This window comes from Caretta caretta, chromosome 1 (genome assembly GCF_965140235.1).
Source record: "Caretta caretta isolate rCarCar2 chromosome 1, rCarCar1.hap1, whole genome shotgun sequence".
Classification (NCBI taxonomy): Eukaryota; Metazoa; Chordata; order Testudines; family Cheloniidae; genus Caretta; species Caretta caretta.
In genome coordinates, this window is record NC_134206.1 from 111,348,792 (window position 1) to 111,369,914 (window position 21,123).

General features: G+C 40.7%; 1 protein-coding gene across 13 annotated transcripts in view; it reads left to right on the forward strand.

Moving 5' to 3' along the window:
- MCF2L (MCF.2 cell line derived transforming sequence like) overlaps positions 1–21,123 on the forward strand; it is a 262,290-nt gene that overhangs the window by 87,904 nt on the left and 153,263 nt on the right. Inside the window, exon 1 of one of the 13 annotated variants that reach the window (XM_048855515.2) lies at positions 2,934–3,084. The exons of 11 other annotated variants lie outside the window; for them this stretch is intronic. In XM_048855515.2, coding sequence (XP_048711472.2) covers positions 2,934–3,084 — 151 coding nt within the window. Of the gene's footprint in view, positions 1–2,933; positions 3,085–21,123 lie in introns of those variants that run through there. One more of the 13 variants, XM_048855562.2, reaches the window with a different exon arrangement.

Genomic DNA, 21,123 nt, shown 5'->3' on the forward strand with positions numbered 1-21,123 from the left:
AAATTAATAATCAACATGGAAAGGAATGAAATTTGCATAAAGTAAATCAGTGTGTTAGTATTTCTGTGTCTCTTCTTAATTACCAGATTTTGCAATTGTCATATTTGTCATTGGTTTTTTTTAGTGAAACTTTAGCATTCGACAGGCCACAACTGTAACAATTCATCTTTCTCAACGAGGCAGATTCAGCCTGTCCTTTCTTTCGTGCAGCAAAGATGCAATAAAAAGTTTATGCACAGCACTTCATCTGTGGGGCTCCTGATTTCCCTGTGCAAGTGTGGGTTTGTCAGCACAAGTAATTTGATATGAATCCTTCTTGCTCTATTTCTTGCCACCCAGCCTTCAGCAGCTCTCAGGGCTCAAACTGCGACTACAGGTGAAAAGGATGTAACCATTAAGAATGCCCTTTTCAGCCACCCCTAAGAGTTCCATTGTGTCATAAATTGCATTTAAAGTAAGGATTGCAGAGGGGTTTTTATCACTAGTGAACAAGATTTTACTGTTTGTGACAGGGTTGGGCCAGATGGCTACAGGAGAGTGATGGAAGGCAGATATATTAGCCCCAGGTTAAGTAGGTCCCTTTTCCCTGGGTAAGGTAACAGGGAAGGTTCCAGAACAATCAGGAACTTTCTGGAAACAATTAAGTTAGGCTGATTAGAACACCTGCAGCCAATCAAGAAGCTGCTAAAATCAATTAAGACAGGCAGGCTAATCAGGGCACCTGGGTTTAAAAAGGAGCTCACTTCAGTTTGTGTTGTGTGTGTGAGGAGATGGGAGCAAGAGGAGCAAGAAGCTGAGAGTGAGAAGGCGTACTACTGGAAGACTGAAGTACAAGCATTATCAGACATCAGGAGGTGTGAGAGAGTGGTGGTGAGAATAAAGGTGGTGTTGGGAGGAGGCCATGGGGAAGTAGCCCAGGGAGTTCTAGCTGTTACAGGAGCCCCTGTAGACAGTTGTAATCCACAGGGCCCTGGGCTGGAACCCAGGGTTCCCTCCATCCCCCCCAACTCCCTACTTGATATCGGAGGAGTTGACCTGCACTGTGGGTTCCACCAGAGGGGAAGGTCTCTGTCCTGTTCCCTGATCCACTAGGTGGATCAGCAGAGACTGTGGGGATTGTTCTTCTTCCTTTTCCCCATGCTGGCCAGTGATGAGGCTAACTGAGTGAACGGCAGATTTGAGCCACGAAAGTGGCCAAACTGAGGGCTGCCGTGAACCTCGGAGGTGAGCAAATCCGCCAATAAGCGCAGGACCCACCAAGGCAGAGGAGGAACTTTGTCACATGGTCTATTAGTATATATGATAGAATTAAAATAATCCCCACCAAGAGCAGAAACAGGTTTGCTGAGAGGCTGCCGTTGGAGTGGAATACACTTTCCAACAGAAATTGGTTTTAAAATAAAAATGCCTCACCTGCCTTGTATCTCTACAAATATTCTAGGAAGTTAGTGATATTCAGTATAATGGGACTTGAAACAAGGATTCAACCTTCAGTTCGCTTACAAAATTTCATAGAGGGATTCCTTTTAAAAAGAGAGAGCTAGTTGATATGCTGTATCTCAGAATATTTTTTCTGATATATATAAAATGGGATTGTGTTAAATCTGTTACCACACAAGGTATAGTTAAACATAAGTCAGTGGAAAGAATTGACTGCCAAGTAAAGCAGTGTTATCAATTTCCTTTCTCCCACACTGAAAGAGACACAGGAGTGGACAGTGCAGAATTTCCTGGTATGTTTTAAGAAAGCAGGGATCCATTTCCCCCTTCCTTCCTTCCCATTGTTAGCTGTTCATTAAAGTCCCGGGAAGATTCAAGTTTCTTTTTTAAGCCTTTCAGCTTGCTTAGTATGAAAACTCACTTTGACTTTGAAAGGCTCAGGTGCGTTCTATGCAGATTTTCTGTGTTTTAGGGGGGATGGAAATCCCAGTCAGACTAAATTGGTGAAAAAATACACCATTTCTAGCGTACAGCATTGTATTGTCATCAATATTTTCTTCTGATTTGCTGATATCAGCACAGTGCTGGCCTCAGGGGCATACAGGCTGGTGCAGACGCAGGCACAGAAAGTGTAGTGAGTGTCAGCATTAGATTTCTGCCTGGCTGAATGCTGATTTGTGAATGCATGAAAAGGACCTCCAAGTGCCCTTCTTCACTGAAAACCTAAGATGTCACTTTGCAACAGTGGAACATTCCTGCACTTCAGCGAAAAGGATGCGAACATAGAGGCGGTGTTACTTGGAAATGGAAGAACAACTCTTTGATACTGTGGGACAGTGCATGCTGCGGTAAAGAATTATCTAACTGGATGTGTCTCTTGATTTAATCAAAAACAGCATGAAATTGTTTTAAAAAGTTGCAGCTCAATATCTCATTGAAAAATAGGTATTGTTGAACACTTTTTTTCTGTTTGTTTTTCTGCTAGTCTCACCTGCATGTGAGAAACTTTTTTTTATCTGCTCCCACTGAAGATGAGAAAGCTGTGAATGTATTATGTATTTATTCTCTATCAAGATATCATATGTTCAGTATTAAGGTGTTAAACACACTTGAAATTGAAAGAATCTTGTAGCTTCATCTAGAAATTATCTTGGCATTTTCTGTTAGTGAGAAACAACTGCAGTAGTTTATTATACTCTGTTTGGTAAGGAACATGCTTTGTTTTCTGAGGAACAGCATGAACAGTACAAATTAACCTGCACCTATTTCTAGTTCTTAACCTCTGTCACTTTTTCACACACACCCCTTTCTATAGCATTTGAATGCCTCCTCCCTCCTCCCCGCCCCCACACACACACTGGGATTACTGGAGGAGAAATTTTTGGTGGTGCCACTGGCATAAACTTCTTTTGGATGTGTCATCAGAACACAGGTCTGAAGAGTTAACTTTTTCCCCTTGTTGAATAACTTTGTGAAAATAGAAGAATACATCCATGTCTCTACACGGGTTTTTAAGGGAAGGACGAGAAGGTCATTACAGATTACTAACAAGAGTCAGCCAAACCCTTCGCAATGTCTCATCCACAGTACTTCGTTCCCTTCCAAAGAGACACTCGCGAAATAACACACGTCGAGCATGGTCTGGTGAGATGTTTTCATGTTTGGGGGTTTTTTTTAGTTACAATATTGTATCTCTTATGTCATTGAATATTGAATTCTAAACTCCTAGTCCTAAATTATGGTGACAAGTTACTAGGTTTTGCATTTTTCTTTTTCTTAAATATTTTTTAAAAATGCATTAAAAGTTGGAAGTCAGAATGAAGAAAAACATGTTTCTCTTCAGTCTGGAAGGACTGTCAAAATAAAGTTGCATTGAGACATCGCAAGTCATACACTTGTTTAATTGTATTGATAATACAAGAACCACCTTGTGAAAGAAAAGAGGGAAATTATTTTATTTTTATATTATGCCTATGCCAGTTAAGAAGTATGAAGTGACAAATGCAGCTGGATTTCATGTGGGTTATTTTGCTTTTTGTTTTGTTTTTTAAGATCAGTAAGTGGTATGATACAGTATTTTGGTTACGGTTTTCATAGCTACCGTGATTCCTCCATTACTGATGTTTTTTCTTAAATATCAGAATATTGAGGAACAGGTATTTTCTAAATTCAGAATATATACATCTGTTAGAATCCAACAGCTGTTCAGAAATTTGGGATTTCTTGTGTATTGTTATTATACTATTTATTGAACAGTGTTTTGCCTCCTCTCTCCCCACTTCCCTTTTTTTTTCTTTCACTTTTTAGTATTTACTGGGATTAGTCCATCTCTTCGGAGACATACAGGAACAAACACACTGGAACATATCTCTGATTTTGTTTTTCCTTATAGTCCTGGGTGTATTATACAATTGATATCCAGATAACACGGCTTCTTAATAGGGCTGCTGATTAATCGCAGTTAACTCATGCGATTAACTCAAAAAAACTAATCGCAATTAAAAAAATTAATCATGATTAATTGAATTTTAATTGCATTGTTAAATAATAGAATACCGATTGAAATTTATTAAATATTTTGGATGTTTTTCTACGTTTTGAAATATATTTATTTCAATTACAACACAGAATACAAAGTGTACACTACTCACTTTATCATTTTTACAGTGCAAATATTTGTAATAAAAATAATTTAAACAAAAGAAACAATGTTTTTCAATTCTCCTCCTACAAGTACTGTAGTGCAATCTCTTTATGGTGAAAGTACAACTTACAAATGTAGAGTTTTGTTTTGTTACAGAACTGCACTCAAAAACAAAACACAAAATTTTAGAGCCTACAAATCCACTCAGTCCTACTTCTCATTCAGCCAATCCTAAAACAAACAAGTTTGTTTACATTTACAGGAGATAATGCTGCCCACTTCTTATTTACAATGTCATCAGAAAGTGAAAACCGGTGTTAGCATGGGACTCTTGTAGCCAGCATTACAAGGTATTTACGTGCCAGATATGCTAAACATGCATATGCCCCTTCATGCTTCGGCCACCATTCCAGAGGACATGCTTCTATGCTGATGACACTCGTTTAAAAAAAATGTGTTGATTAAATTTGTGACTGAACTCCTTGGGAGAGAATTATATGTCCCTAGCTCTATTTTATGCACATTCTGCCATATATTTCATGTTATAGTAGTCTCAGATGATGACTCAGCACGTTGTTCATTTTAAGAACACTTTTTCACAACAGATTTAACAAAATGCAAAGACGTTACAATGTGAGATTTCTAAAGCTAGCTACAGCACTTGATCCAAGGTTTAAGAATCTGAAGTGCCTTCCAAAATCTGAGAGGGATGAGGTGTGGAGCATGCTTTCAGAAGTCTTAAAAGAGCAACACTCCAATGTGGAAACTACAGAACCCGCACCACCAAAAAAGAAAATACCTGCTGCTGGTGGCATCAGACTCAGATGGTGAAAATGAACATGCATCAGTCTGCCCTGCTTTGGATTGTCATCAGCATGGACGCATGTTCTCTGGAATGTTGGTTGCAGCATGAAGGGACATATGAATCTTTAGCGCACCTGGCATATAAATATCTTGCAACACCGGTTACAACAGTACCATGAGAATACCTGTTCTCACTTTCAGGTGACACTGTGTACAAGAAGCAGGCAGCATTATCTCCTGCAAATGTAAACAAATTTGTTTGAGCAATGGACTGAACAAGAAGTAGGACTGAATGGACTTATAGGCTCTAAAGTTTTACATTGTTTTGTTTTTTAATTCAGTTATATTTTTGGTACATAATTCTACATTTGTAAGTTCAACTTCCATGATAAAGAGATTGCACTATAGTATTAGGTGAATTGAAAAATACTATTTCTTTTGTTTTTTACAGTGTTAACATTTGTTATATAAATAAATATGAAGTGAGCACTGTACATTTTGTATTCTGTTATAATTGTAATCCTGAGCCCTGAGGTAAGTGGGGAAGCGGGATACCAGGAGGAAGCAGGAGCATATGAGAGGGGAGGGCTCCTGCCTCATACTGAGAATGAGGGCGATCAGCGGGTTATCTCAAGTACCTATATACAAATGCACAAAGCCTGGGAAACAAGCAGGGAGAACTGGAGGTCCTGGCAAAGTCAGGGAATTATGATGTGATTGGAATAACAGAGACTTGGTGGGATAACTCACATGACTGGAGTACTGTCATGAATGGGTATAAACTGTTCAGGAAGGACAGGGAGGCCAGAAAAGGTGGGGGAGTAGCACTGTATGTAAGGGAGCAGTATGACTGCTCAGAGCTCAAGTATGAAACTGCAGAAAAACCTGAGAGTCTCTGGATTAAGTTTAGAAGCGTGAGCAACAAGGGTGATGTCGTGGTGGGAGTCTGCTATAGACCACTGGACCAGGGGGATGAGGTGGATGAGGCTTTCTTCCGGCAAGTTGCAGAAGCTACTAGATCGCACGCCCTGGTTCTCATGGGCGACTTGAATCATCCTGATATCTGCTAGGAGAGCAATACAGCGATGCACAGACAATCCAGGAAGTTTTTGGAAAGTGTAGGGGACAATTTCCTGGTGCAAGTGCTAGAGGAGCCAACTAGGGGCAGAGCTCTTCTTGACCTGCTGCTCACAAACCAGGAAGAATTAGTAGGGGAAGCAAAAGTGGATGGGAACCTGGGAGGCAGTGACCATGAGATGGTCGAGTTCAGGATCCTGACACATGGAAGAAAGGAAAGCAGCAGAATACGGACCCTGGACTTCAGAAAAGCAGACTTTGACTCCCTCCGGGAACTGATGGGCAGGATCCCCTGGGAGAATAATATGAGGGGGAAAGGAGTCCAGGAGAGCTGGCTGTATTTTAAAGAATCCTTATTGTGGTTACAGGGACAAACCGTCCCGATGTGTAGAAAGAATAGTAAATATGGTAGGCGACCAGCTTGGCTTAACAGTGAAATCCTTGCTGATCTTAAACACAAAAAAGAGGCTTACAAGAAGTGGAAGATTGGACAAATGACCAGGGACGAGTATATAAATATTGCTCGGGCATCTAGGAATGAAATCAGGAAGGCTAAATCACACCTGGAGTTGCAGCTAGCAAGGGATGTTACGAGTAACAAGAAGAGTTTCTTCAGGTATGTTATAGATTCATAGATATTTAGGTCAGAAGGGACCCTTATGATCATCTAGTCTGACCTCCTGCACAACACAGGCCACAGAATTTCACCCACCACTCCTACAAAAAAATCCTCCCACGTATATCTGTGCTATTGAAGTCCTCAAATCGTAGTTTAAAGCCTTCAAGGAGCAGAGAATCCTCCAGCAAGTGACCCGTGCCCCACGCTACAGAGGAAGGCGAAAAACCTCCAGGGCCTCTTCCAATCTGCCCTGGAGGAAAATTCCTTCCCGACCCCAAATATGGCGATCAGCTAAAGCCTAAGCATATGGGCAAGATTCACCAGCCAGGTACTACAGAAAATTCTTTCTTGGGTAAACAAGAAGAAAGCCAAGTAAAGTGTGGGCCCCTTACTGAATGAGGGAGGCAACCTTGTGACAGAGGATGTGGAAAAAGCTAATGTACTCATGCTTTTTTTGCCTCTGTCTTCATGAACAAGGTCAGCTCCCAGACTACTGCACTGGGCAGCACAGCATGGGGAGGAGGTGGCCAGCCCTCTGTGAAGGAAGAAGTGGTTCGGGACTATTTAGAAAAACTGGATGTGCACAAGTCCCTGGGGCCGGATGCGTTGCATCTGAGAGTGCTAAAGGAATTGGCGGATGTGATTGCAGAGCCATTGGCCATTATCTTTGAAAACTCATGGCGATCGGGGGAAGTCCCAGAAGACTGGAAAAAGGTTAATGTAGTGCCAATCTTTAAAAAAGGGAAGAAGGAGGATCCTGGGAACTACAGGCCGGTCAGCCTCACCTCAGTCCCCGGAAAAATCATGGAGCATGTCCTCAAGGAATCAATTCTGAAGCACTTAGAAGAGAGGAAAGTGATCAGGAATAGTCAGCATGGATTCACCAAGGGAAAGTCATGCCTGACTAATCTAATTGCTCTCTATGATGAGATAACTGGTTCTGTGGATGAAGGGAAAGCAGTGGACGTGTTATTCCTCGACTTTAGCAAAGCTTTTGACACGGTCTCCCACAGTATTCTTGTCAGCAAGTTAAAGTAGTATGGGCTGGATGGATGCGCTACAAGGTGGGTAGAAAGCTGGCTAAATTGTCGGGCTCAACAGGTAGTGATCAATGGCTCTATGTCTAGTTGGCAGCTGGTATCTAGCGGAGTGCCCCAGGGGTCGGTCCTGGGGCTAGTCTTGTTCAATATCTTCATTAATGATCTGGAGGATGGTGTGGATTGCACCCTCAGCAAGTTTGCGGATGACACTAAACCTGGAGGAGTGGTAGATAGGCTAGAGGGTAGGGATAGGATACAGAGGGACCTAAACAAATTGGAGGATTGGGCCAAAAGAAATCTGATGAGGTTCAATAAGGATAAGTGCAGGGTCCTGCACTTAGGACAGAAGAACCCAATGCACAGCTACAGACTAGGGACCGAATGGCTAGGCAGCAGTTCTGCAGAGAAGGACCTAGGGGTGACAGTGGACGAGAAGCTGGATATGAGTCAGCAGTGTGCCCTTGTTGCCAAGAAGGCCAATGGCATTTTGGGATGTATAAGTAGGGGCATTGCCAGCAGATCGAGGGACGTGATCATTCCCCTCTATTCGACATTGGTGAGGCCTCATTTGGAGTACTGTGTCCAGTTTTGGGCCCCACTCCACAAGAAGGATGTGGACAAATTGGAGCGAGCCCAGCGAAGGGCAACAAAAAAGATTAGGGGTCTGGAACACATGACTTGAGAGAGGCTGAGGGAACTGGGTTTGTTTAGTCTACGGAAGAGAAGAATGAGGGGGGATTTGATAGCTACTTTTAACTACCTGAAAGGTGGATCCAAAGAGAATGGATTTAGACTATTCTCAGTGGTAGCAGATGACAGGACAAGGAGTAATGGTCTCAAGTTTCAGTGGGGGAGATTTAGGTTGGATATTAGGAAAAACTTTTTCACTAGGAGGGTGGTGAAACACTGGAATGCGTTACCTAGGGAGGTGTTGGAATCTCCTTCCTTAGAAGTTTTTAAGGTCAGGCTTGACAAAGCCCTGTCTGGGATGATTTAGTTGGGATTGGTCCTGCTCTGGGCAGGAGGTTGGACTAGATGACCTCCTGAGGTCCCTTCCAACTCTGATATTCTATGATTCTAATCAATATATTTGAAAATGTAGAAAACATCCAAAAATATTTAAATAAATGGTATTCTATTGTTGTTTGTTTAATAGCACAATTAATCATGATTACTTTTTTAATCGCTTGACGAAGCCTAAGAAGTAGGGCTGTGCCTGGTTTGCCTATAGTGCTCATTTTCTTAAAGACCTTCATTGATTGCTTCAGTCATAAAAATGCAACTAAAGCCACTAAGAAGAGTTTGTATAGAAGAATAATCTGAATAAGAGAACGTGTGTGTGTGTGTGTGTGTGTGTGTGTGTTCACACAAAATGAAGGTTTTGTAGTATATGGAACATGCCGAATTTACGTGCTAGCCAGTAAATGACCTAGATTTAACTGTCAAACAACTCAGTTTAGCTCAGATTAAACAAGAGTTATGTTTATTGGCAATTTACAGCAATATAAGGAAAAGTCTAAAATCTCATTTAGCTACATTTTAAACATGTAAGATTGGACAGTTTGGATTAAAAAACAACAACCTTTCCTCAAATTTAGGTCTTGTCTGTACTTGGAATTCAGCCATCAGTGGCCAGCAACTAGCATAGCTGTACTGGGGCAACCTGAAACATAGACAGAAAAGCAGCCATTTGCATCAGTCAGCCTTCTTCCAGTTTCAAGTAGTTGTAAGCTCTGCTAGTATAGAAAGCTACACGTTCTAGGATAGTAAAATTGTCTCTTGATTTTTGGCTTGTCTGAATCTCAAAGATATTCATACTATCCCTGAGAGAAATTTTGTAATGTTGTATAATCCTCTTTTAGTTACAGAATCCTTTTGTTACATGACGTGCAGGAGTTGTCATCCTGAAACGTGTCAGTTTCCTTAACAGAGTGTCCCTCTTCTGTCCTACCCAAACTTTGTTGTTGTTGTTTGTTGTTCCAAAATACTTTAGATTTTTGTTAGAGCAGTCTTTCTGTTTAAAGTCTTCCCTTATACAAAAGTTCAGTTTCCTTTTCTTTTCCCCAATTTATGCTGACTGTGGAGCAACAATAATTCCTTTTTATGTTATCTGGATGTATTTGAAAGCTTTTATACCATTGCTCTTTTGTCAAACAAGCCATGTGTCTTGTTAAAGATTCCCATACTTTTCTCGTAACAGACGTGAATTAGCATGTTAGCCGCAATTCCAGAGGAAGACATCAGCTATGTATTGTAAAAGGAAGGTCTTGGATTATGGATTGAGAGAATATCAATCAAATCATATATATCTTGTAACTACGTCAGGTAAAATTCATATTGAACAAATGGGCGCTTGTCAGAGTAACAGACTTAACATGGTTTCAATGAAAACACCATGCCACTGTTTGTGAAATGCAGATGTCTGACAAAAAAGCCTCAGTTGCGTCTTAACAATAATTTATATCAACTTTTACTTTTTTATCTTGTGGGCTCTTGTTGGTTAGCTGCTTTCAACCTTTTCTTTGTCACAAAATTAAACCACTCTTTCCCATCCCAGAATCCTTTGTGCTGCAGTACTTCAAAGAATTTGAAATGAAGGTAGGTATCCACTCACTTTCACTCCCATGTTGGCTACTGGGAATGGGGGAACTCCACTCTTACTCCATACCCATTGAGGCAAACGGTCCAGAAATCTGGAGATTTTATGCTAGCGAGTTATGCCATGGTTTGTATATTTGATCTGAATGTCTCAAATTATCTTCAATTCCTTTTCTATTCACATTAATGAAGAAGAGCAAGACCAGCTACCCCATCTCTTCTATCCTCCCTGGAAGGTGGGTCTCTCCCCTTAGCCCAGGTCCTAGCTACTCCCTTCCCTCTGTCAATGGTGGATTGGAAGAGTCATTCCCTGGGCCTTGACCATTTTTCCTTCTCCCCCTTGCCTTGGCGGGGGTCACACTGCTACTGGGTCGGTCCCCTGGAACGCAGAGACCCAGCCTTGAGTGCCATTCTGCCCTACACACAGCTCTTTTCCAACTGTAGAGCTAGGGCCTAGATCACTATCCCCAGCCATTGTCTCAGATATACAGAAGTCACAAGTGTTGCCTTAGATAGTACTCCTCTCTGTAATTCTGATTATGGGTGGGTGATGGCAGCTGTCAAAGTGAGGGTTCTGGAGGACTCCAGCCATGGAGATGTGTGGCCTAAAGCAACTCTCCACGGGTCTGTGGCTCTCCCATCTCTATGGCAAGCGTCCCCTGCACACTGACCTGCCTCTACCCTGATATGGGTGACTTCCTCAAGTGGTGCTAGGGGTAGATCAGTCTCCATGGCCCATGCAGTGTTCTCTGAACCTGGCAATAATGGAAGCATGGTAGCAAGTTTGTGATGGGGGAGCTGAATGGAGAACCTCAAAACCTCTCTCATATAGGGGCCCACAAACATCCATTGGATGGGAACAACCATCAGTTCCTAAGGAATTTTACGTATATTCAAGCTGAAAGACCATAGCTAATTAGCAATATTAACACGGCCTCCAAGCCACTTATTTATTAGTTTATTGATGATGATTGATACAGTGGTGGTGCTTAGAGGCACCTTTTGTGCAATGCAGTGTATAAACACATAATGAAGGCAGTCCGTGCCCTGACCTGCTTACAGTGAAAGTAAATAAGTGCTAACTTAAGTTATAAATAAGCACTATTGTAATACAGATATTTATTAACAATAGTAATATACCTATATTAAAATAACACTAAATTTGCAAATACAACCACTTAAAAATTAGGAAAGGCCAGAATTAAGGTTGCCCTTTCTGTCTATGTGCACATGCATTATACTAGTATTTAATTACATGATTCCTTTTTCTTTCCATCCCTCTGTGGATTGTAAACAGGATTTGAACTCAAGACCTTCAGGACCACAATACAGACCTCTGCCACTTGAGCTCAAGGAGTATAACTGACAGCAACAGAAAGCTGTTATAGCCTCTGTTTAAACTGGCCACTAGATGGCGGTGTGACACATGCTTTGCCAGCAGGTTACACAGCTATTTGCTAGACAGCCGTAGAATGTTGGGAATGGACCGTGGCCTATTGTTTGGAAACGGAATAGCCAAATACTTAGATTTGGCAGCGTGCTTGAGATTTGGGTCTGCCAGATTAGAGATTTGGATTCTATTACCAGCTCTGCTAGAAGTGCCATAACTGTTAACTTACATGTAAAATAGTGGGAAAGTATAGAAAACCTTGCTCAGTAACGGTTATGAAGTGTACAAGAAACATTAACAGCTGTCAGTGGACAAAAAGAGACCTGAAGAAGAGCTTGGTGTTGCTTGCAATCTTGTCTCTTTCGCAAACAGGTTGGTCTAATAAAAGATATTACCTCGTCCACCTTGTCACTTGAACTCATGGTCCTCTGACTTCAATGCATCTTCTGCAAGAGTACAAAGTGTTTTGTGGGTCTCACTTGCAGACTACCAGCATCTGCTCAGTCCTGTCAATGCTTAAAATAGTAAACAAAACCCAAACCCAAAATATTTTCCTGAAACAAGTACTAAGACTTCAAGGCTTAAGTCTATTGCCAACATGTCAGATGATGTGTATATCTACAGTATATCTAAATATCCGGGGTGGAGGCAGAGAATATTGTGATTTAAAGAGATAATTACAAGAAGCAGTGGAATTACTGCAGGAAAATGTATGAGTAAAGTCGTCTTGTCCCTCCTCTTGCATTTAAGGAACAAAGTTCAGTCGATAAGGAAACTGTATGCACAGCAGGATAGTGTGATAGGAGCCCAAGCAGGGTGAAGTGGAGGTTTATTCCCTTTATGATTTTGCATCATCCTAGAGATGAACGATCTAAGAATTTCTGTCTCTGAAATGAAGAGCTATTATTTTTTCTCCGAGTGGTGTTCTTTGTTGGGTGCTCTGGTTCAGGGTAAGTCATAATAACTTTAAAATAAGTCCCTGATCTTGTAACAGTAAAAGTACAATCTGTTTAGTAGGGCTGTGGGACGTATGTGTTGTGTGTGTGCAGGAAGAATTTTGAGGTAAACAGCCTGGTTTATATAAGCCATAAAAATACATGTTTAAATAATCCTTCCTATAGATTTTTCTAGTTCATTCTTTGAATCTTGAAAACACATCTCTTCATAGAATGCGTTGTTTGAGGAATCTAGACAGCTTATGGTATTGATCAGAGCTTTAAAAATCCACTCCTCTAGGAAGAGTAGCGACTCTTCCTGGGCAAGTACCATCAAATTCTGCAGGATCTAAACTTTTGTTTAAAAAAACCAAACCAAAAAAAAAAAACCCCACAAGTTTCTAACACTTGTATTTGGAAAAGACTGGCTAGGTTTCGCTGTTGCTATTTAGATTCTTGTGGGCAGCAGTAAACCTAACAAGAATCACAGCTTGAGAAAGCTATGAACAACTGCAGAGGTAGGAGGAATTGGAACTAATCACTGACAAGGGGGACCAAAAATAAAGGCTGCAGGAGAGGTGGAGTATCAGAGACCCCTGGCCCCACCCACCCATCTCTGTGGTAGGAGTGTGGGGCACACCCAGAGCTCCTTCTCCCGGTGATGGTAAAAGTCTTCACGTTTATCAGACCTGTTAGCCAGAGGCTTCTGCAAAATATGAACCCCCAGAGCAAGGTCCAGGGACAGCACCCTGATAGAATCCCTCCCTTTCTGAACAGCTGTGAGAGGAGCGCGTGCATTCTTACCTGAGGATTGCTCTTGGACAGTGGAAGATACCTGGACTGGAGGATGTCTTCTCTGTCAATGTGAGTTTATTAGTGTTTGGTAAAATGTCCAGGCTCTGAATGGATGCGTGGATTAGTGTGAGGGTAAGCATGTGATGGGAAGGGAGATACTGATGGGGTCAATTATTAAAGAGAAGCATAGCGAGAGATGTGAGGACACCAAAATGCTGTCATTTCCTGACTTCTGAGTGCTGGACTTTGTAACTCTTAACATTCTTTTAACGTAGATTTGTATATATAACTAAATTGAGAATTGATCAATAATATGCTTCAGTTAAACACAGTGTATAGTTAACTATTTTACTCATTTTTAATAGATGAGGCATGACTTTGGGGAGGCATGGGCTGCTGATGGAGGTACAGAACTTTCCTCATCTCTAGGTCACTAGAAGTGAGAAAAAAGTTGTTAGCGTTTTGGTAACTGAGGGTTTATGTGAAATGATACATCGGTCTCAGTCAAGTTCTTCATCAGAAAGCGGATACATAAAACCAGCACCACAACTGGCATCCTTCTGGCAGTCAGCAAAGAGGCTAAGGGCCATGGATACTGATCTGTTCTCTCACCCAAAGTCAGCATTTAAGCATATTGACAGAATTTTCTCCGGCAGTTTAGCTTGCTGCAATCTGTTTAGTCCTTGTTATGTGATAAACTGGCACCTTCGCTCTCCAGAGCTGCCAATCCAGCAACTAACATGGGCAGCACCAACTCTGCATTAGATCTTTCCTTGTAAGTCTATACTGACTGACTTTGCAGTATTGGAGGGATCAGACTTTAAAAAAAAATTAATTTTTTCCAGGCTTTGTTGTAGATTTCACTTTTTTAAACATAAAAAGGATATAAAGATTTTGAATGAGAAAAACACGTGATTTGGAGTTTTATGATACTTGAAAGACAATCTTAGGCTCATACTGTGATAGAAAATAGAAATATCTGGAATGGGTGAAGTAAACCATAGGTGGGTTTTGGGGTGGTTTTTTTTTCCCCTGACTGGCCTTGCATATAATGAACAAACCTCTGACATTGCCTTTAATAAAATATAGGGGGCACCTAAAATGCATAAAATAGAAATTGTAATCTATGAAAGCATTTTGCATTGCTTTAGTAAATGTCTACCTTGAAAAGGTGGTGATGTAATTTTGTTTGCGCTTGCAGACTAATTCTAGATATGCACATTTTCAGTTGTGGGTCAAAAGATACGTGGTAAAATCCTGGCCCCTTGGAGGTCAGTGGCAGTTTTGCCATTTACTTATTGGGGCCAGAATTTTACCCTAGATCTTTGAAAACTAATTTTTATATGATGAGAAATTGGAAGTATGATGGCTTTAGTGGTTGGCAGCTTGGAGGGCTACCCAGAGTACTGAAAATTTAGGGGCTGGAATCTGAGTGATTGAGTATTTATGTCCAATTGCTCACATTTTGTCTTGCCAAGCCACTTCTTGACAAATAACCAGCCTTGATTGGACATTTTCCACTGCTGACAATTCTGTTAAAATTATATGATTCATATAGTCCTGTAATCTCCTTTTCTTAAACAACTAGTAAATTCCAGTTTGAATGGAGAGTTTATAAACTATTTCAGAAAAGTTAAAAGATCTCTAGATAAACTATGCAAAAGAGATGTCATACAATATCTGGTAAGTGACTGGGATTGATTTAACACATTATCAGTAGAAACAAGAACCGAACCCTACTTATTCGGGACTGAAGAACTTTAAGAGGTTTGGTGCGTATATATGAACAGTTATCATGTGAAACTTAATTTCAGTTCACAATTAAAAGGTTCTTTTACCATAACAGTTATGATGTTTCACTAATTATTCAGTGTGCTTTAAATATTCCAAGAGTTTGTAAAATGGTTTGATATTGTCTTTTAAATGATAGAAATACAGCTTTTAGTGCTATAGCATTGTGTGTGATGTCTAAGTAATTGTAACTGTGTTTTGCAAAGCATGTATGGTATTTGTTTTGTAATTAAGTGTAACCATTGAGATACTAACCTATGAGGCTACCATTTTTATCCAGTCTGATGATGATCCATCCAAGAAAACTGATGGATTCAGTGGAGTGCTAGACCTGATACTGCTTGTTCACTGAAATTTCTTTATAGTGATGGCTTAATGGGCTATTCTAAGAAGCTGTCATCTAAATGTTTTACAGTAGGAAACTGAAATCAGTTGCCATTTCCTGAGAGTTTTCTCTACAGTGTAATGTTGAAATCTGAGGAAGCGGAAATCCATTGACTGTATCTGCATTCTGTGTATCAGGGCTTTCTTTATAGTTAAAAAAACCCCTAAACAACAACAAAAAAACACCACCACAACAAAACACTTTTTAAAACACCTTATTTAAAATCAACATTTAACTTAAAATATTTGTTTGCTTTTACTACAAACATTTTGAAAGATGTTTTGTTGTACACTTTTCAAATGCATCCTTGGTAAACAAAATCACACTGTACTTATATCTGGGTTTGTCCTGAAACTCTTGAAATTGAAGATAGAGACATCCTGTTTGATGAATCTGGATTACTGCACTTTTAAACTCTCATCCTAATGAATGGCAATAATGTACAGTGTCTAGCTAATTTAAGTAATAGGAAATTTGTTCTTGTACATATAGTTACTGAAAAAATTGAGCTTGTATGAAGAAGGGAAATGGAATTGCAGAAAATGACACTTTTATTCAATTACAAGAGAGATGTTTTATTTCTTTAGAATGTAGAGCAAAAGTGACTTTCCGATAATCTTTGGAAAGATTTTTTTTTTTCTGTTCGCCAACAAGCAAAATCACTATTTACATTGTGGGCAGGGCTATTCCCAGACCTGGAGTATAATTTTACTGGTACTCTTTATCTCTTGTTATTTTTACATGTTTGCAATCTTTTATGCTTGTTGCAAGCTGTTTAAGTTACTCTCCCTATCCTAAAGCAATGGTTTGCGTGGTGGCTGTACCTACTTCCTCCTACTATATATATACTTGTTATGCGTAACAAAACCCCATGTGTTCATGAAATACGTTGCATAGATCTCAAAAGGTTCTCAGGTTCAGTACACCCACACCACCTTGTTTAGGGAAAGTGGGCTGGAAACTGTAATCTTTTCGGTGAGATTCCTAACATTTTGACTGGCCAAATTACCACAAGAACAGCCTGTCTTCTATTTTAGTATTTCTACCTCTGTTCCAAGCCAAAATCAGGAAGTACAAAGCCACACAACTTTCATCAGTTTGTTTGGTTTTTATTAAGTGGCATTTGTAAAATCCCTAAAAAATATTATGCTTCGGATAGTTTTGTGTATATATTATACACGACTTAAATTTCTTGCAGTCTGGTTTTTGAATTGGCTATGGCATGGAGGCTCCATTAGTCTTCTAGGCTGGCTAATATTTTTTCTGAAAGCAATAGACAAAGGTCTATTGTCCATGGGGGATGTGGGGGGGAGGGGTGGTTTTGTGTAGTTCTTTTTTTTAACATCTGTTACCAATCGGGTTGCCAACTTTCTAATGGCACAAAACTGAACACCCTTGCCCCACCCCTTCTCCGAGGCCCTGCCCCCACTCCATTCTCCCTCCCTCTGTTGCTCACTCTCCGCCAACCTACTCTCACGCTTATTTTCACGCGGCTGGGGCAGGGGTTGGGGGTACGAGGGGGTGAGGGCTCCAGAGTGAGGCCAGAAATTAGAGGTTCAGGGTACAGGAGGGGCTCCCAGCTGGGGCAGGGTGTTGGAGCATCCCTGGCCAGTCCTACATCAACAAGACGAGGGATGTATCGCCGCTTCTGGGGAGCCACGCAGAGCCAGGTAGCGATCCTGCCAGCCATGCGCCAGCCAGACTTTAAACAGCCTGGTCAGCGGTGCTGACCAGAACTGCTAGGGTCCCTTTTCAACTGAGTGTTCTGGCTGAAAACCGGATGTGATGGGTTGGACCCCCTGTCGGGTATTCCATCTGATATTCTGGGGTCACACTGAGACCACCCGTTCCACTAGCCTGTGCCAGACCCTCAAGCCTTCTCTAGCACACACACAGATAAAGCCATACCCAGCTCCAGACACAGACTGAAATCAGTTCTGTGTGGGAGGATTCAGATCAGGGATTTACCCAGCACTCACGTGCACACCTCCTTTGGGGTGTAAACTCAAAATTATATTGTCTTGCGCTGTTTAGAGAGATCTGTACAGCGCAAGCTCATAAAAATTGCCCCTTCCCTCAGTATGGAGGGAGATATGCACAGTTTTTTGCCCCCCTCCCCCAGATATGAATTGTACAGACTGGTTTATAGAAAACAAATTGAAGTTTATTAAGTACAAAAGACAGATTCTAAGTGATTATAAGGGATAGCAAACCGATCAAAGCAGATTACCAAATAAATAAAACAAAACATGCAAACTAGGTTTAATACATGAAAGAAATTGGTTACAAATAGTAAGTTCTCACCCTAAATGTTGTTTTATGCAGGTTGCAGAGTTTCTTGAAAGTAAACACTGCTTGCAGCTTAAATCTTCAGGTATACCCTTCACAGGCTGACCTTTCTCAACCTGGGTCCCAGTCCTTCTCCCCAGATCAGTCTTAGGTATTTCCAGCAGTCATTCTGAGCAGGGGTTCAGTGAAGTACCAGTGACCGTGATTAACACACTCTCCAGCCTTAAATAGAATTTACATATGGCGGGAATCTTTTGTTTCGCAGTCTGACTCCCCACCCCCTCTTAATTGAAAAACACTGAAAGCCCAAGATGGGGGTCTAGTTCCAGGTGACATGATCATCTCAGCCTGTAGTGTTAAAGCAGCAACCCAGGAAGCTTCTCAGGTAGGCGGGAGATTAGTATCTTCGAAGTCTAATTGTTCTTCCTAACCCATTCAGGCTGATTGCCTACTGTCTGGTGGGCATTTCCCAGATGCAAACACTTTTGCAATTGATACGGAGCTTATCTTCCTAACTGCAGATACAGCAATGATACATGCATATAAATAGGATTATCATATTCTGTAAATCATAACCTTTCCAATGATATGTCACGGGACTCATCTTGCATCAAATACAACTTAATTATGACCTATTTATATCATAAAAATATTTCCATGAAGAATATGGGCATGATGTGATACTGGACACCTCGCAACACTCATTATCAACCTTTGATCTCATTGACCACAAGGTTTTATTAACTTGCCTGCAGTCCTTAACTGGGTGAATGCTGTTGCTTTTGTGTGTTTCAGCTCTTCCTTCTAAAGGGTGATTTTAGGCCGGTGATTACCTGCCTCTAGGAATCTATTATATGGAGTTCTACAAAGTTTTTATTCTCCTCCTTCTTCTTTACATGTGAGTGTGAGATTTTGTTTGTTTTGATCTGAGGTGTCATCAGCATGAAGTGACACTCATCTGTCTAACTTTTAAAATCAGATGCGGATTTGTCTGTGGTTTCCTAGTGTTTGGCTGAGATTAGGATTTGAAGGAAGGTAAAATGACTGAGCCTGAGTCCAGAGAGGATGGAAGTGATGCTAGGAAGGCAATGTCTACATGGGACACCTTACAATGGCGCAGCTGTGCTGCTGCAGCCATACCATTGTAAGTTGTGTTGTGTGGCCTCTCTTTATCACTGGGAGAGAGCTCTCCTGGCGACAAAATAAAACCATCTGCAATGAGGGGTGGTAGCTTCGTCACCGGGAAAGCATCTTCCACTGACAAAGCGCTGTCTGCACCGGTTCTTTTGGGCGCTAAAACTTTTGTGTCTCAGCGGGGTGTTATTTCACACCTCTGAGCAACAAAAGTGACAGTGTCAACAGCCTAAGTTAGGAAAGGAGTCTGGAGGATATAGTGTGAGTAATTATAATTTTCTGTTGAATAATCTTGTACACCCTTTCTCTGAGATGTTCAGAATTTGCCATTGCTTTTTAGATTCCCGAATGTCCTTGCTAGAGGCCAAAATCACATTTAAAAAAAATAAAAACAAAAAACTGTGACTGGTAAGAGGATTGTGAGGATTTCTCTCCGAATTGGCCCTTGTCACAATAAGTGTTCCCTGTGGTACTTGTAGATCACATTGCAATATTTTAAGCTACACTTGAAGGGTATTCAGAAGTTTCAGCTGGTATGTAAAATTGGTGTCATCCAGCTTACTGGTGTTAGTCCCAAAGAATTCTCTAACAATTGCTCTAGCTTCAGATTTAATTCTGGCTATGTACAGTTAGGATTAGGAATTTCCCTACACCATCCCTGAACTCCCCCATCCTTCCATAGTAGTCAATTAGTTACATGAAGTGTTGCCAATTTAGTCATTTTTCAACCATCCCTATAAATTTGACCACCCCCTCTAATTTCAGTTTCCGGGAAAGACTCTGATTATGGCTGCCTGAGAAATCACCCCCTGAAGTCTCCGCAACAGTTGAGAGACACACCATGGAAATAAATATTAGAGGACTGGTTGAAGGGCTTGTGCTCTGAAATGTGCATCAGATGTTGGTCCATTACAGTCTGACTGTTGCCCCTTTTTGACCCAAGCAGCTAGCAAACTTTGGGACCCAGGAGATATTCCAGATGGAAGCAGAAATTAATGGTTATGGTATTTAATTTGAGGCAATCTTGTTTGTTTACAAGAAATGTACATAATTTTGCTTCTCCGAACACAGGAGGAACCAAGAACAAAAGAAGCAGTTTCTCAGCTTATAGCCCCTTGTCTCTTTAGCCAAAACCAGACTCAAAAGCGCTCTTTCTAGCTTTTTCTGTGGTCACACCATATTCACAAGCTGCTGCTTGGCTGTTTTGCTCCCCCCTCCTTTTGTTCTTCTCTGTTCTTGGTTTCTGTGTGTTCTCTCCCCCCCACCCCCTCCCAGACACACACAGTGGAGTAACAAGAACATTACTCTGGTAATAAAAATGTTATATATTAACATTTCCATTATCACAAATTTTATTTATACCACATTTGTTATATCTAATAATTCTTCTTTGCCCTTTTTGGTCCCCTACCTTTTTTTATTCTTTGAAGTACATTGCTTATTTTGGAAACAATGACATTTGTATTTTAGCCTCCCCTCAGGAGAGGATTCACATCCAGTAATACGGGGTTTAAAGAGAAGTTTTAGCTTTTTTGCAATTCCAGCAATTCATAAGCACATTTGGAACAGGGATTGGTACTTTTGAGCAAGCATCTGACATTAAAATAAAATTGTAACAATAGTATGTTTTGGAGACTCTTCTATATGAATTTAAATATTCTTTTAAATATACTTTGAAAATCTCTTTTTCACATGATGAAAAAACACACTGCAAAGCTTTTTAATGCTTTGTGTATGTTTAGAATAGATCGTTATTTCAAGATTGGAAAGTAAAATCCTATAACGTTATGTAAGCAAAATCTTAAACTGTGTTTTCCCTTCAGAAATATAAAGTGATTTCTTTCCTGAATCAGACTGGCCAAAAGAAGCACTTCAGATGCATGGACTGAATAATGATAAAGGACATTGTTCTATTATTTCATGCAAATGTAGTCAGTTCAACTAGATGAAATATGTGTGTCTTTTTAATGAAATCTTGTCATGCTTCAGATTAGACGATTTGTAGGTACAACAGAATGCCTTGTGGCAGAAAAACAGTCAGTTGGAAGAGAACTTAGATCTAGTCATCTTCGTTTAACTCAACCAGTGAGCACATTTTATCTTACAAATAGCCTAAGGGGTTGTGCCCCTCCGCCCCCCACGATTTCAATCATAAGGGTGACATTGTCATGCTGAAAACAGT